The sequence below is a fragment of the Sphaerodactylus townsendi genome, linkage group LG04, assembly GCF_021028975.2.
Source record: "Sphaerodactylus townsendi isolate TG3544 linkage group LG04, MPM_Stown_v2.3, whole genome shotgun sequence".
Lineage (NCBI taxonomy): Eukaryota > Metazoa > Chordata > Lepidosauria > Squamata > Sphaerodactylidae > Sphaerodactylus > Sphaerodactylus townsendi.
Window position 1 is genome coordinate 96,186,145 of NC_059428.1, and position 12,811 is coordinate 96,198,955.

General features: G+C 42.9%; 1 protein-coding gene across 3 annotated transcripts in view; it reads right to left on the bottom strand.

Moving 5' to 3' along the window:
• Window positions 1-11,594, bottom strand: part of MGAT4A (alpha-1,3-mannosyl-glycoprotein 4-beta-N-acetylglucosaminyltransferase A) — an 83,743-nt gene extending 72,149 nt beyond the window's left edge. The window contains exons 1-2 of one of the 3 annotated variants that reach the window (XM_048495640.1): window positions 11,336-11,594; window positions 1,695-2,021 (exon numbers count right to left, since the gene is read on the bottom strand). In XM_048495640.1, coding sequence (XP_048351597.1) covers window positions 1,695-1,788 — 94 coding nt within the window. In that variant the 5' untranslated portion in view covers window positions 1,789-2,021; window positions 11,336-11,594. Of the gene's footprint in view, window positions 1-1,694; window positions 2,022-10,312; window positions 11,075-11,174 lie in introns of those variants that run through there. The other 2 variants (XM_048495641.1, XM_048495639.1) reach the window with 2 other exon arrangements.
• Window positions 11,595-12,811: the final 1,217 nt, after the last annotated feature.

The window sequence follows — 12,811 nt, forward strand, 5'->3', positions numbered from 1 at the left end:
TATACCTAAGATCCTCATACTTTTAGAATATGCAAGCCGTATTTAGCAGAGTTAACATGCTGCCACTCCAGAGCTACAGTAAAAAAACACTCACAAGAGTGTTACTGTAGAAGAAATACAGTAAAAAAAAAACACTCACAAGAATTACTAGCATTAAAACAAGCCAAAAAAACAAAACAACCTTCCCTTTTGTTACTCCTCAAACCCCCTTTCTTAGTCTTGTACTGTTTTATATACTGTTTTTTATTGTTCTCTCTCTAGATTATGTTACTTTTGACCTATGGTATTTCCTTAGGGTTTTAATTTCTTAAATAAAAGGACCTTTTAAATAAAAGGACCCTATGTTGGCAGGGGCTGATGGGAATTGTAGTCCATGAACATCTGGAGAGCCGTAGGTTGCAGACCCCTGCTCTAGGCAGAAGTAGCAAATTTCTAGTCAATGCTTATGCTCTTACATTTGCTTTCAAACTTGAAGATAACATATTGGCACCATGAAATGTAATGAGCAAATAATAATTCCTCTGTAATTCTTCTGCACAATGAAGAATATGATTAATTTGAACAACATTTAGCTACTGCAGGGCATTTTGGACTGAATTATTATGCACTTTGCACCAGTTCACAAAGGCCTTACCAAAAATAGGACTGAGGGAAGAATTAACTGGAACAATGCTGCTGTCGCCATGGTCACTGCATACAGGAAATAGATCTGATACACCAAAGCAAAACAAACCTAAACTATTGTTAGAACTGATCAACTCACCACCTAAAATCAATAAAAAGTATTTATTATGATGTATCAGCATCATATTCCAAGGACATCATTTCTGGGCTCAACGACAATATTACCAGCAGCTTCTGGGTTTGTTTGTTTTTAAATCACACTTCCTAGTGGCGATGGCCGTGTGTGTGTGTGCGTGTGCGTGCGTGCGTGCGTGTGTATAGAGAGAATATTTAAAATGTGTGTGTGTGTGTGTGTGTATAGAGAGAATATTTAAAATACAACACACTTTTCAACAGAATACTTTAGGCATCTTTGAGATCATGCATAGGTCATGTTAGAATATAACCACAAATGCCGGTCATCTTTCCTCGTAAATTATAAGCTAGATACTAGTCACCTTTTGTAGCCTTCTGTCGAAGGAAAGAGGCTGAAGACACAATGGTCTGCATTCTCTCAACAATTAGAGCAATATGCTAGAAAAGCTCAGAATGCCATTTACTTTTAGATTAATTTGTGATCATGCAGAGAGCCAGTAGCTGCCACAGTGTGGGACCATATCTCATTTTGAGGTGAAAAGTAAATCATTTCCTTTAGAGATCGGCAATACATCTTGAAAACAAGTCAAATAGAAAATAGAAACCTGTTCCATTTCCCAGACAATGTAGAAAACTAGCGACTTTTTGCTTTTGACTTTTAGTCAAGCACCCACAGAAACCCACAGGCTATTGCTGATCAAGAAGGGAATTGCTCTCTGCTCATTCTTTCTATATCCAGAAGATTTAACAAAGACTGAAATATAATCAGATCTCGCCACTTCCGTCGTCTTTCCTTCTGAGCAGAAATAGTCAGCATGTCGCTTTTCCGTCTATACAAGTATATCAGTGGGAAAAACCCACAATCTGCTGCCATCTGTCTCAACATGTATTTGAGTCACAGTTGCTTGTTTCTTTTCCAAAAGTACTTAGCTTACCTTTCCCATTCTGCCATGCCGTGTACCAAGATAAACTGAGGAAAGAGGTGATGAAAATTAAAGCGGTGGCCACAGTTCCATTTCGGAGCCTCATCTCATTTCAACATCACACTGGTTTGTGTCTGGCCAGTTATTGGGATTCAAGTTTCACCTGTTGGCTCAAAGCAAATATATTCCAACACTAATGCTGCTCAGCCAGTAGAAAAGAGGAACGGTGCGATCTCATTTCCAAGTCACTGGAAAGCCAGCACTGCAGCTATACCACTGAAGACTGAGACACACTCTTAGAAACTTCGGTGGAAGTGACTCTTCATTATTTTTAATTCCCTACACAAAGAAGAGAAAACATATTAGATTAGAAATGCATAAATAGTGATCAGTATCCGGGCAGAGTACAATATAAAAAAGTAGAGACTGACAGGAAGAGCTAAGCCAGCGGTTCTCAACCTGTGGGTCGCAACCCCTTTGGGGGTCAAACGACCCTTTCACAGGGGTCACCTAAGACCATCGGAAAACAGTCTTTTTATATTTTATATATACCAATTTTATGATTGGGGGTCACCACAACATGAGGAACTGTATTAAAGGGTCGTGGCATTAGGAAGGTTGAGAACCACTGAGCTAAGCATTCATTGAATGTGCAGCCCCCACACCCAGGAAAATGACACTCCCTATTTCAGCTCAAGAAGATGGCATGGAGGGAGGGAGGATGCCCCTCCCTGCACTGTGGTCCTGATCTGAATCAGGCCCCTCCAGAACTTCTACATGGAGTTTCTACCAGGAACTCAGAGCTGCAGTATGGTTGCATGTCCCCACGGCAAATTCATGTAAAAGGTATTGGGGTAGTTCATCCCTCAGTAGTGAGGAATATTCATACACATATTCATACTCTGCTTTGGCTATGAAGCTTCTTTTTTTAAAAAAAATTAAATTTTGCAGAAGAAACATTATATTAAACTTAAAACAGCATGATAGGATATAAATTCCTCTGTGCCATATAGCATTATTAGCTCAGTTCAGAGTTATATCTGCCATAAGCTGACTACTGTTATACTTCAGTAAACCATAAAATCAGATACTATTAACCTGGCCATATATTCATATTGTTTGTTCTGTGCGAATTAGCACCATCTGCCATAACAACTGATATTCACCCATGTCTTCACCCTTCCAGAGGACAGTCAGCCATACAAGGTAATAATAATCTTTGACCTTGAATATAAACGACCTTTTTGTTTTTTTTCTTTTGTTTCCACAGTCTGGCCAGAGTCAACCAAGTTGCAGTTCTCATATACAAAATCACTCTAATTTTTTTTGGTGGCAATGAAGTTCAGTAATAATAATTCAGGTGAAAATGCAATTATATGCTCAGTTCCTTTTGCTAACATCAAGGCCACCATCATACAATATTTAATTGTTCTAACAGGTACCCACCTCATGTGGAGAAAGTCAGCACTGACTTCACCAACAATGATTACTAACACCATTATATGTTCTGGCCAAATGTGCAGGCATCAGATGCCACTGATGTATCTTTTTAATGGCATTCTCCATTAAGCTAAGGCTAATACAGAAGGATCAGCCAGGAGACAAGAGAAATGTCCAAACATAGTCATGTACCTCATAGCCAAGGGCTTTGTTCCATTTCCCCCCCTAGCCTTGAGCAGAGCTCTGTAAGTACATATAGTGTGTTACACATAATAGAGATTTAATTTTAGAAACAATCATTGTCTCAAAGAGAGTCAATTTCGTGTTAAGCTCTCCTTTCCACACTGTTGCTACAAGTAGGCTCCTAGCTTGGATGTACTGAAATACCTCAACCCAGTCCTGTTTACCAAAGAATTATATTCAATTATCTTGTAATTTACAAAGTTACAGTAGTGATCTATTCCAGCTCTCTCCCATCTAGAACAGTCACTGTTACTCCATCCTGCCCTGGGGACTATTTCTCTTACTACAGAAGCAAGTATAGAAACCTTCCATCTTGCCCTGGGGGATAATTTATTACTAGTCTCAAGCATACAATTAATAAAACAATTACCTTTATCATGAAACCTCATGGTTTTATTCAATGTAATCCAGCCCCTTATGGGAACTGCCACAAAATCACAGAGCGTTTCTGATTCTATATTACTGAACCATAAAGTTAGCCAATTAAATTTCACTGAATGGTAGTAAATTTAAATATTTGGTATCACTAAACCTTCTGGACTCCAAGCCAAATAAAGTTGTTACATATTCTCTGCCATTTTAGTCACCTTTCTCTAGTTTGATTGCAGGTGTACTTTACAAAACAAATATTAGTTTCCACAAAAGTACCATTTTAAACAAATTAATTCTATTCAAAAGGGATAACTGCAAAAATTCCCACACAGATAAAGTATTCCTAATTTTCTTTGATAGAAAATCATATTCAAGGTACGGTATATATTTGTTTTTTACACTGTTATATCAACCGAAGACATTTCACTAGGGCCAAATGATACCTCACTCTACCATGACGTTCTATGGACTTTTTCCAGATATCTCAAATTGCAGTTTTTTTAAACTCTGGACAGTTTCTACTAACTTTAATTAACAAACCCCAGTTTGTGTTTAAAACTGTCTACTTCTTGCCTGCTTCCCAATATTGCTGTGACTGTAGCCAGGCAACCACAGAAATCAGCAATAGTCAACTGATACTACGACAAGAACAGCCCACATGAACGACAGGTAACAAATCAGTTGTAAAACTTAGTTTGAAACTGTACCATATTACCAACTAACACTACTTTTTTGTATAACCTAACTCAGATGTCACAGCTTACTGGGACATGACCAAACCCTGGTTTATCATGATGACTGAACAGTGTGTAGATGGCTTTCAGGAAGCCACTCACTTGTAATCTCAAGTTCAACCACTTCTTTGCCTGCAGTACATAGATAACACAAACATACTTTACAGGACTGTCATAAATAAGCATTACTGTAACAATGTATATGCTTTGGATACTGTACTATAAATTCTTAGTAGTAGTAATGTTTATGACGGACTTATGGTGACCTGATGAATTAATTACTTCCAAAACATCCTATCATTAACAGCTTTGCTTAGGTCTTGCAAACTGAGGGCCATGGCTTCCATGATTCAATTCATTTCACTTGGGACTTCCACTTTTCTTCAACTTCTCCATGCATTATGGCCTTTTCCAGTTACTAGTCTACTAATAATGTGATCAAAGTATGACAGCCTCAGTTTAGTAATTTTAGCCTCTAGGAAGTGTTCAGGTGTGATCTGATCTAGATCCTACTTATTTATCTTTTTGCTGATCCACAGTATCTATAAAACTCTTCTCCAACACCACATTTAAAATGAATCAACTTTCTTCCTTGTCCAGCTTTCACTCCTATACACAGTAATAAAGAAAGCTATACCATGAATTATCTTGATCATGACACATCCTTACCCTTAAAAATCTTTTCTAGCTCCTTCATGGCTACCCTTCTCAGTCTAAATCTCTTTCTGACATCTCAGTTGCAGTATCCCATTTGGTTGATGATTACCAATATTACAACAATTCAAATAGCAGCTATTTTGAACTAGGCCTCATTATGTAAAAATAAAAAGTCATTTCAGAAGTCACTTCATAGGAAGTTTTCCATTTCCAAAATTAAAAAGTGAGACTTCAGCCCTTCATAGCTTGACTAAGAAAAGTGGTGGGGGGTGGGGGGAGTTAAATTCAACACAGAAAAAAAACCCCTACAGCTCAGTGGAACTATTTGAGAAGATGAACAACATAGTCAATAGCTGGAATGTTATGACTGACTGTGGTGAAGGGCCCTTGAGAGAGGAAAAGGAAGGTATTAGTCAGAAATAAAAATTTGCATGGCACTTGAAATAACACTCAAAAGGACTATAAGAATGTTTAAAAGGGGGAAATGTCGACATCATATTCACCCAAATAACAAGGCTAAAGGAAATAGACAGATGTACAGCTGACATATTCATTCAGACAAAATGCCAATGTAGAACTTTTACTAGAACTGGCTTATCTACGAATGTTCTACTCTCATAAGCGATGAAACATCAAAGAAGTGAAAATAATGGAAGATAATCCTATGATTGAATAAAATTCTATGATTTTCTAATGATGGAGTATCCAGCATTAAATCATTCTCCCCTTTTTCATCCCTCAGCATAGGTATGCCAACTGCTGTAACATCTGTGCTAGCTCTAATTTGTCTCAATTATGAATAAACAGCTCATATTGTGCTTGATCCCTTCTAGTCCGGCTTCTGTGCTGGGCATGGGACAGAGACCATCCTTACCGTCATCACAGACACATACCACGTCCAGCTTGACTGAGGCGGATGGGTACTGCTGGTATTGTTAGATCTTACCGCAGCATTTGATATGGTCGAATCACGATCTTTTGACCCGCCGCCTGGCTGCCTCATGGGTGCAGGGTATGGCCTTGCAATGGTTCGCCTCATTCCTCAGGGACTGGAGTCAGCAAGTGAGGTGTGGGGACAGGGTTTCCCAGCACTGCCCACTTCAATGCGGTATGCCACAGGGGGCTCTTCTGTCCCCAACTTTATTTAACATCTACATGCGACCCCTTGCTCAGCTGGTGCAGATTTCTGGTCTGGTCTGTCATCAGTATGCTGATGACACTCAGTTCATTCTGTTGATGGAGGGTGGGTCAGCCTCTGCCCCTGCCGCTCTTCAGCACTGTTTGGAGGCAGTAGCTAGTTGGTTGACACTAAGCAGGTTAAAACTAAATCCATCGAAGACGGAGGTCCTTTGGGTGGGTCGCAAAGGGAGAGCTGGGGGATTTCAGGCACCGCTGCTTGAGGGCGTCTCCCTTTCAGTGACCTCCTCTGCCTGAAGCCTGGGGGTCTACCTGGAGTCATCTCTATCTATGAAGACTCAGGTGGCCCATACGTACCAGGTGGCGTTTTACCACCTACGCCAAGCACAGCAGCTGGCCCTTTATCTCTCCCAGACTGACCTAGCCTCAGTGATCCATGCCACAGTCACCTCCAGGTTAGACTATTGTAACTCGCTCTATGCAGGCCTTCCCTTGCAGCTGATCCAAAAATTGAAATTGGTCCAGCATGTGGCAGTGCGGCTGCTCGTGGGGGTCTCTGCATGGGATCATATGTCCCCTGTTCTGTGCCGCCTGCACTGGTTCCCAATTGAATACCAGGTCACCTTCAGGGTGTTGGTACTTACCTTTAAGGCTCTTCGTGGCCTGGGGCCCTCATACCTTAGGGACCAATTTCCCCCTATGTCCTCATATGGCCTCTGCAGATTTGCTTTTGGTTCCTGGCTCCTCAATGATGTGGCTGGCCTCCACCCGGGCCAGGGCCTTTAGTGCCTTGGCCCCAGTCTGGTGGAACACTCTGCCTCCAACCATCTGGGCCTTGCGGGACCTTGGCAGTTCCGAAGGACCTGTAAAACAGAGTTGTTCCACCAGGCCTTTGGGGGAGACAGCCGCTGATGTGTGTGCCATTCCCTATATAAAGGTAGGATGGAGCCGCCCCCAGGAAGTTTAGGTAGAGCTTGCCATCTGAGGTGTTTTTAACATTTTTATGATGTTTTATTGTTGACTGTACGCCACACAGAGCCCTTCGGGGGTGGGGCGGTATATCAAAATACATCTGTTTTGCTTGATGCTGTAGAGACAGAGTTGCTGTCCAGATGACAGTTTAGGTAAAGAAGAACGGGAAAAAATGAAGAAACAGAAACGTTTAAGAAACAGGATGAGATAAAAATTACATGGTTCCACAAACCACATATGTAATCTGACCGTTCAGTGTGTATTTAAAAATAATACTGTGTTCTGATGAAAGATCCTGAGTTACAGATAAACAGAAGAAACACTTCTCCATTGGATCCTTCTTGATATATTGGCAGCATCCAACACAGGTCACCAAACCTTTTGAACCAGGAGGCAACTTTGGAATTCTGATACAGTGTGGTGGTCCCAGTCACAAAATAGCTACTGCAGCAGGCCAAGTTAGCCACAAAATGTCAACTGTAGTTTACCTTCAGTCACACAATGAAGAGATGTGATATGGTCATAGCCTGCTGACAAAGCAACAGAGCCCTTTGAGGATTGGGTGGGATATAAATGCAAAAATTAATTAATTAATTAATTGACGTATTTTAAAATCCACAGAGTCAAATCTCCAAGGTGCAATCAGAAGCCTTGCTGGGCAAAAGTCCCATCGGGTCCCCCTCACTTTCTAAAACACTTGGTGGGTGTCACCCACGAGCACCACATTGGGAACACATGCCATTCTGCTTATTCTTCTTGGACCTCAGGTTGAAATGGGGGATGGTACAACATAGGCTTTGACCTTTTTATGGATAGATTACGTAAGAGGAGATAAAGCATCTACTTCCTGAGAGATGGCACAAGAGATGCCCCCAGGGAACTCCCACACCATGTGTTTATCTAAGACCCTCTAAGAGATCACCCATAACAGTACAGTGTGTTATTATCAAAGTAGTCAGATGCTGCTGCCTTGTGTCTTGAAGCCATGGCCAAGTAGCTAAAGATAAAAAGGCTGGAATTAAACCAGTTTATGTTAGTCAGAAACACTACTATCTTGGAGGGAATTCCATTGCCTCTGGCAGGGTGTGCCTCTAAGGCTGACAGATTCTGTAAAAAGTTTGAACATATTCTTGGGCCTGACTTTGTGCAGTGCCAGTGTTGTTGATAACAGTGTTTTTCAACTATTTTGGAGAAACCACCCATTTTGGTATACAGCTGATAAAGTTACACTGAATTATGCTAACCTCGATATGTAACCTCGATATCAGAGCAGTGTAATGACCTCTACATGGGGCTACCCTTGAGAAAACAGCTTCTCTCCATATGAGCCCAGGCAGACCTTAAGATCTTTCCCACAATGTTTTACTTTCTCTTCCCTTCCTAAAATGTGGGAATTGTGACTACATGGACAAGATTTTTTTCTGTGAAAGCCCTGACTCTGTGGAAGGGCTGACATTTGAAGGGCTTCCTCTGCCCTTTACATTTACATTGATAAAATCGGGTTAGGTAAAAACCAATGTTATTTAGCATGAAATGTTGTGGTGTAGTTTTAATTTACGCTTATGTTCTCATAAAAGTTAAATTGCTTATTTGGGGTTGATATTGGAAACAACTCTGAATATCACAGAAAAGCATCAAAGAAGTACAATTTAAAAAAAATCAAGAGCAACTAGTAAAAGCCTCTAGAGAAAAGCTGGCTCCACCAGAGTAGCACAACATTTTGTGGCACTTAGATGCCATAGTAATGGCAAAGGGAATCAGAGCTGCATCTGTCATAGTGCTGTGGGAGGGAGAAACGTCTAAAATTTAGATTAAAAGGTGTAAAGGGAGGGATGGAATCCTTTCACACTCTAGAAATGCAACACTCATAAGCATATGTTGCTATTTCATGCATAGTCAACATACCCATTTGTTTTACAAATGTGCATTCAAAAACATCTTTAGCACAAGATGGGAAGACTAATCAGTACTGAAATATTACCTGTTTTAGAAAGTTTCTATTTGAGCTCAACCGCTTTTGTTTTCTCTCATGACTGTCAATGTAACTACCAGTTTCAGAGACTCAGCCTGTGACAAGGATTACAAAGCAGAAATTACCAGTCCCTTAACTCAGATCTAGTAGTTTCTCCTCCACAGACAAACCACAAGTTCCTACTTCTCCTCCTCCTTTGGTTCAAACATCAACAACACTGGTATTGTTAACTGACACAATGTGTAGAAATTGAAGTTGGGAGGGGGGAGAACAGTGTTACTATTTATACAGATTTACAAGCACATATAAAGAACATTCAACAAAATAGAGGCTAGGAGAAAGACAGATGTGTGCACTCGGAACTGAAAAATTTAGCATGAGAATGACTGCAATAAAGAAAGCAACACTTTAGATGTCAAAAGTTTTTACTCTGTTATAAATGCTTCTGAAGTTTTAACAGCTACATTACTACAAAAGATGATAACCACCCTGATCCTGCGAAGATTGTTCCATGACAAAAGATTTCTGCATCGGACACACCAAAAGGGTGTCCATGAAAGGATGAGTCCTTCTGACCCTACAATCCTAGGCACTATGGAGATGCCAGATTTTGCCCTTCTGCATGTCCTTGGACCCAGCAGATGGTCAACATTGGTACCGCTACATTGGACATGGCCCACCCACCCTAGCGGAGGGAGGGGAGGGATCCCATGCAAGGGAAGGGGAGGGGAGGGAGGGGTGGCATGCAATGGAAGGGAGGGAGGGGGAGGGGGCAATGTCTTTGGCAATAAAGGGGATGGAATCCGGGGTTCCTTACCCCAGTCAATGACTGACGACGGGTCAAAATAGGCAGATTATGCAATGTGCTTGGCTACCACACACACACACAGATTCCCATGCACAACAACAGCATGAGAGAATCTGCCGACTGGCCTAATACCACTATTTTCCATTCTAAGGTCTCATCGTCCCACTGCTTTCTACAGCCGCATGCAAGTTCTTATCCAAAACAGTTTTTAACAGTAACCAAGAACAGTGATGAAAAACTGTGCCCCCCCCCCCCCCCCGCAAGCTGCATCCCTCCTGCTTCTTTCAGAACATACCTTTTATGTCATCAGAGACGGGGAGATGCATGCACAGAGAGCAGGATGGAGCGAGCCCAACAGGCCGGGGAGCAAGCTCTCTCTTGGAGGTGGAGTGGCAACGTGTAGGCAGGCTAGAGCCCGACAGAATGCTTTTCCTCCCTCTTTTCTTTCCCACATTTTATGCCTCGGGCAGGCAGCTCTCCCAAAGCGCGACTCGGGCTCCGGCAACCGCGTCTCCTCTTCGCCTGCCACGTCCTACCTTCCCTCCTCCTCCCGGTCTCGCCGTCCTCCCTCCCCGCGGCTACCCCGCTTACTCTTTGGACAAGCGAGACCCTCTGTCTGCCTCTCTCCAGCGCGCACCCTCCGCTGGGTTGCTCCGGGCGCCTCTCCTCAGACCCCTCCCATCAAACAGGCAGCATCTGCGTCATATGGGAGGTCACACTGTGACTTTTCCCTGCAAGGCAAACGTCGCCGGAGGCAAGTGCAGAGCGCAGCCCCGGGCCCCAGCCCGGCTTTCTTTCCCCTCCGGCTTTCTCGCAGGTTCCCCCGCGCGCTTTCACGCACTCGAACGGCCGTCCCCGCAGGACGAGGCGCCCGCCCCTCCGGCCACTCGCCCCCGCTCCTTCAGCCGGTCCTCGCCTTGCCAGTCAGTCGGTCCTTTCCTCCTCTCCCTCCGCCTGCGTGCGCACCAGACAGCCGGCCAGAGTTGTCGCATTGCACAGCCCGCTTACACCCCAAAGCTGTCCCACGGCTGACTTTCTCAAGGGGTGGGAGGCAGCCCAAATCGCGGCCGCCCAGCTGGTCCCCTTCCCCCGCTCCCACTCAGCCCGCGCCAGCTTCCCCCTTCAGATCCAACATCATCTTGCAAACAGACACCTACGGGCAGGCAGCATCTTGCAAGTGGTTCTCCTGCAGCCCTGGAACGGTCTGACCTCGGCTGAAAGCAAAGCACCCTAGAAACAGAAGATGCCTCCGGGACAAGCCATCGCCTCCAGGGGCTGCGAAAGGCGCCTTGTCCCCAGTCCTGCCGGCTGCGCTCACCTGGGTCCCTGAGCCGCCCTTGGCTCCTGCAGGGGGAGCTGCGGGATCTTGCGCGCGCGCGGGTGCGCGCCTGCCCGGGCCGCCGGGCCGTGTCAATCAAGCAGACAGCATAAGGACCACAACAGCCTCTGCATAAAGCACCTTCCCTCCGTCCGCTGGTGCCGCCAAAGGGAACAAGTGGAGCCAATAGAGCGCTACTCCGACCGGCTACGCTTGAAGCACCAACCTCCTTTCACCTTCTCGCGTTGCAATTGGGCCAAGCCGGTCCAGCGAGCCGCCCAATCGTCGACTCGGGTTGGTCGGTCCTTTGCAATGGATGGTGCAGACAGATGCCACTCGGAGTGGAAGGTCTTCTATATAAAGAAATCTCGCGAGTTGTTGCTTTCCTGTGACTAGTTGAAGTGGCAAGGGGGACGCGTGAAGCTGTGTAGAAAGCCGGCGAGAAACGCTCTGTCACCTCCCAGTGACTGGCTTCAGTTAACTAGGGAAATGACCAGATTGTTGATGCTGCTACATGTAGTAGCAACCTTTTCGACTCTTATATCGACTGATCCAGAGTAGTAATAACATTAGCTAAATACTCTTATTACTTGACTTCCTTGGCTAACGTTCACCCTAGATCATGTTTTGAGAAGTAATCTTACTAAAAATGATTCTTTAAAAATAATTTATTTTCCTCCCCTCTTTTGGTAACAACTGGAACTACTTTCAAAGATGGATGATCATGGAATTGCATTTTACAATGAAGAGTGTTTCTTAAGCAAGTCCGGAAAACTGGGAAAGAAGACAAGTGGACTTAGCCATTGTGAAGAGCTTCCTGCATTGCTGTCTGAGGACAGTTTTCATATACAGTGGGGAACTGTTTTCAAAGTTAATTCTTGGAAATGGCTTTAGGTTTTTACAGGGTCAGAGTTATTATTTTGTTCTAGCAATTTTTGTCTGCCTCAGAGCCTGGCATGATCCCATTTATACAGAAGTAAGTCTACTTTCATGGGTCTTATTTTCTTTTTCTTTTTTAAATAAAGTTTATTGTATATTCACATAGTTACAAAAATGAACACAATCACACACTTACATACATAAAACAATCATAATTTTACAATTGTCAAGTAGTTAATTAAAATGTTTCCAGTTTAGTTGCAACATTTATGAAAAAATAAGGGATTAAAGTGATCTCTGTCGTTTTTCTTAAACTCTCTACGGTATTTCTATCTTTTCTTCTATTTTTTGGGGATATTTTCCCTTATACAGTCTTGTTAAACAAAAAGTCCTATTCTATCAATTTAAATTGTTGCAACCCGTTCATACAGTTTTTGCTAGTGCTTTTAGAAAATTATAATTTGAGTTTCCTCAAAAGTGAACGTCCACTTTTCCTTCTTAAACGAAATAACTATCTTATTATTGTTTTGTTACGAAGAAAAAGAAAGAAAAAAAAATTATCATTGGCTCTACGGGAAAGGATAACAATACTAGTTC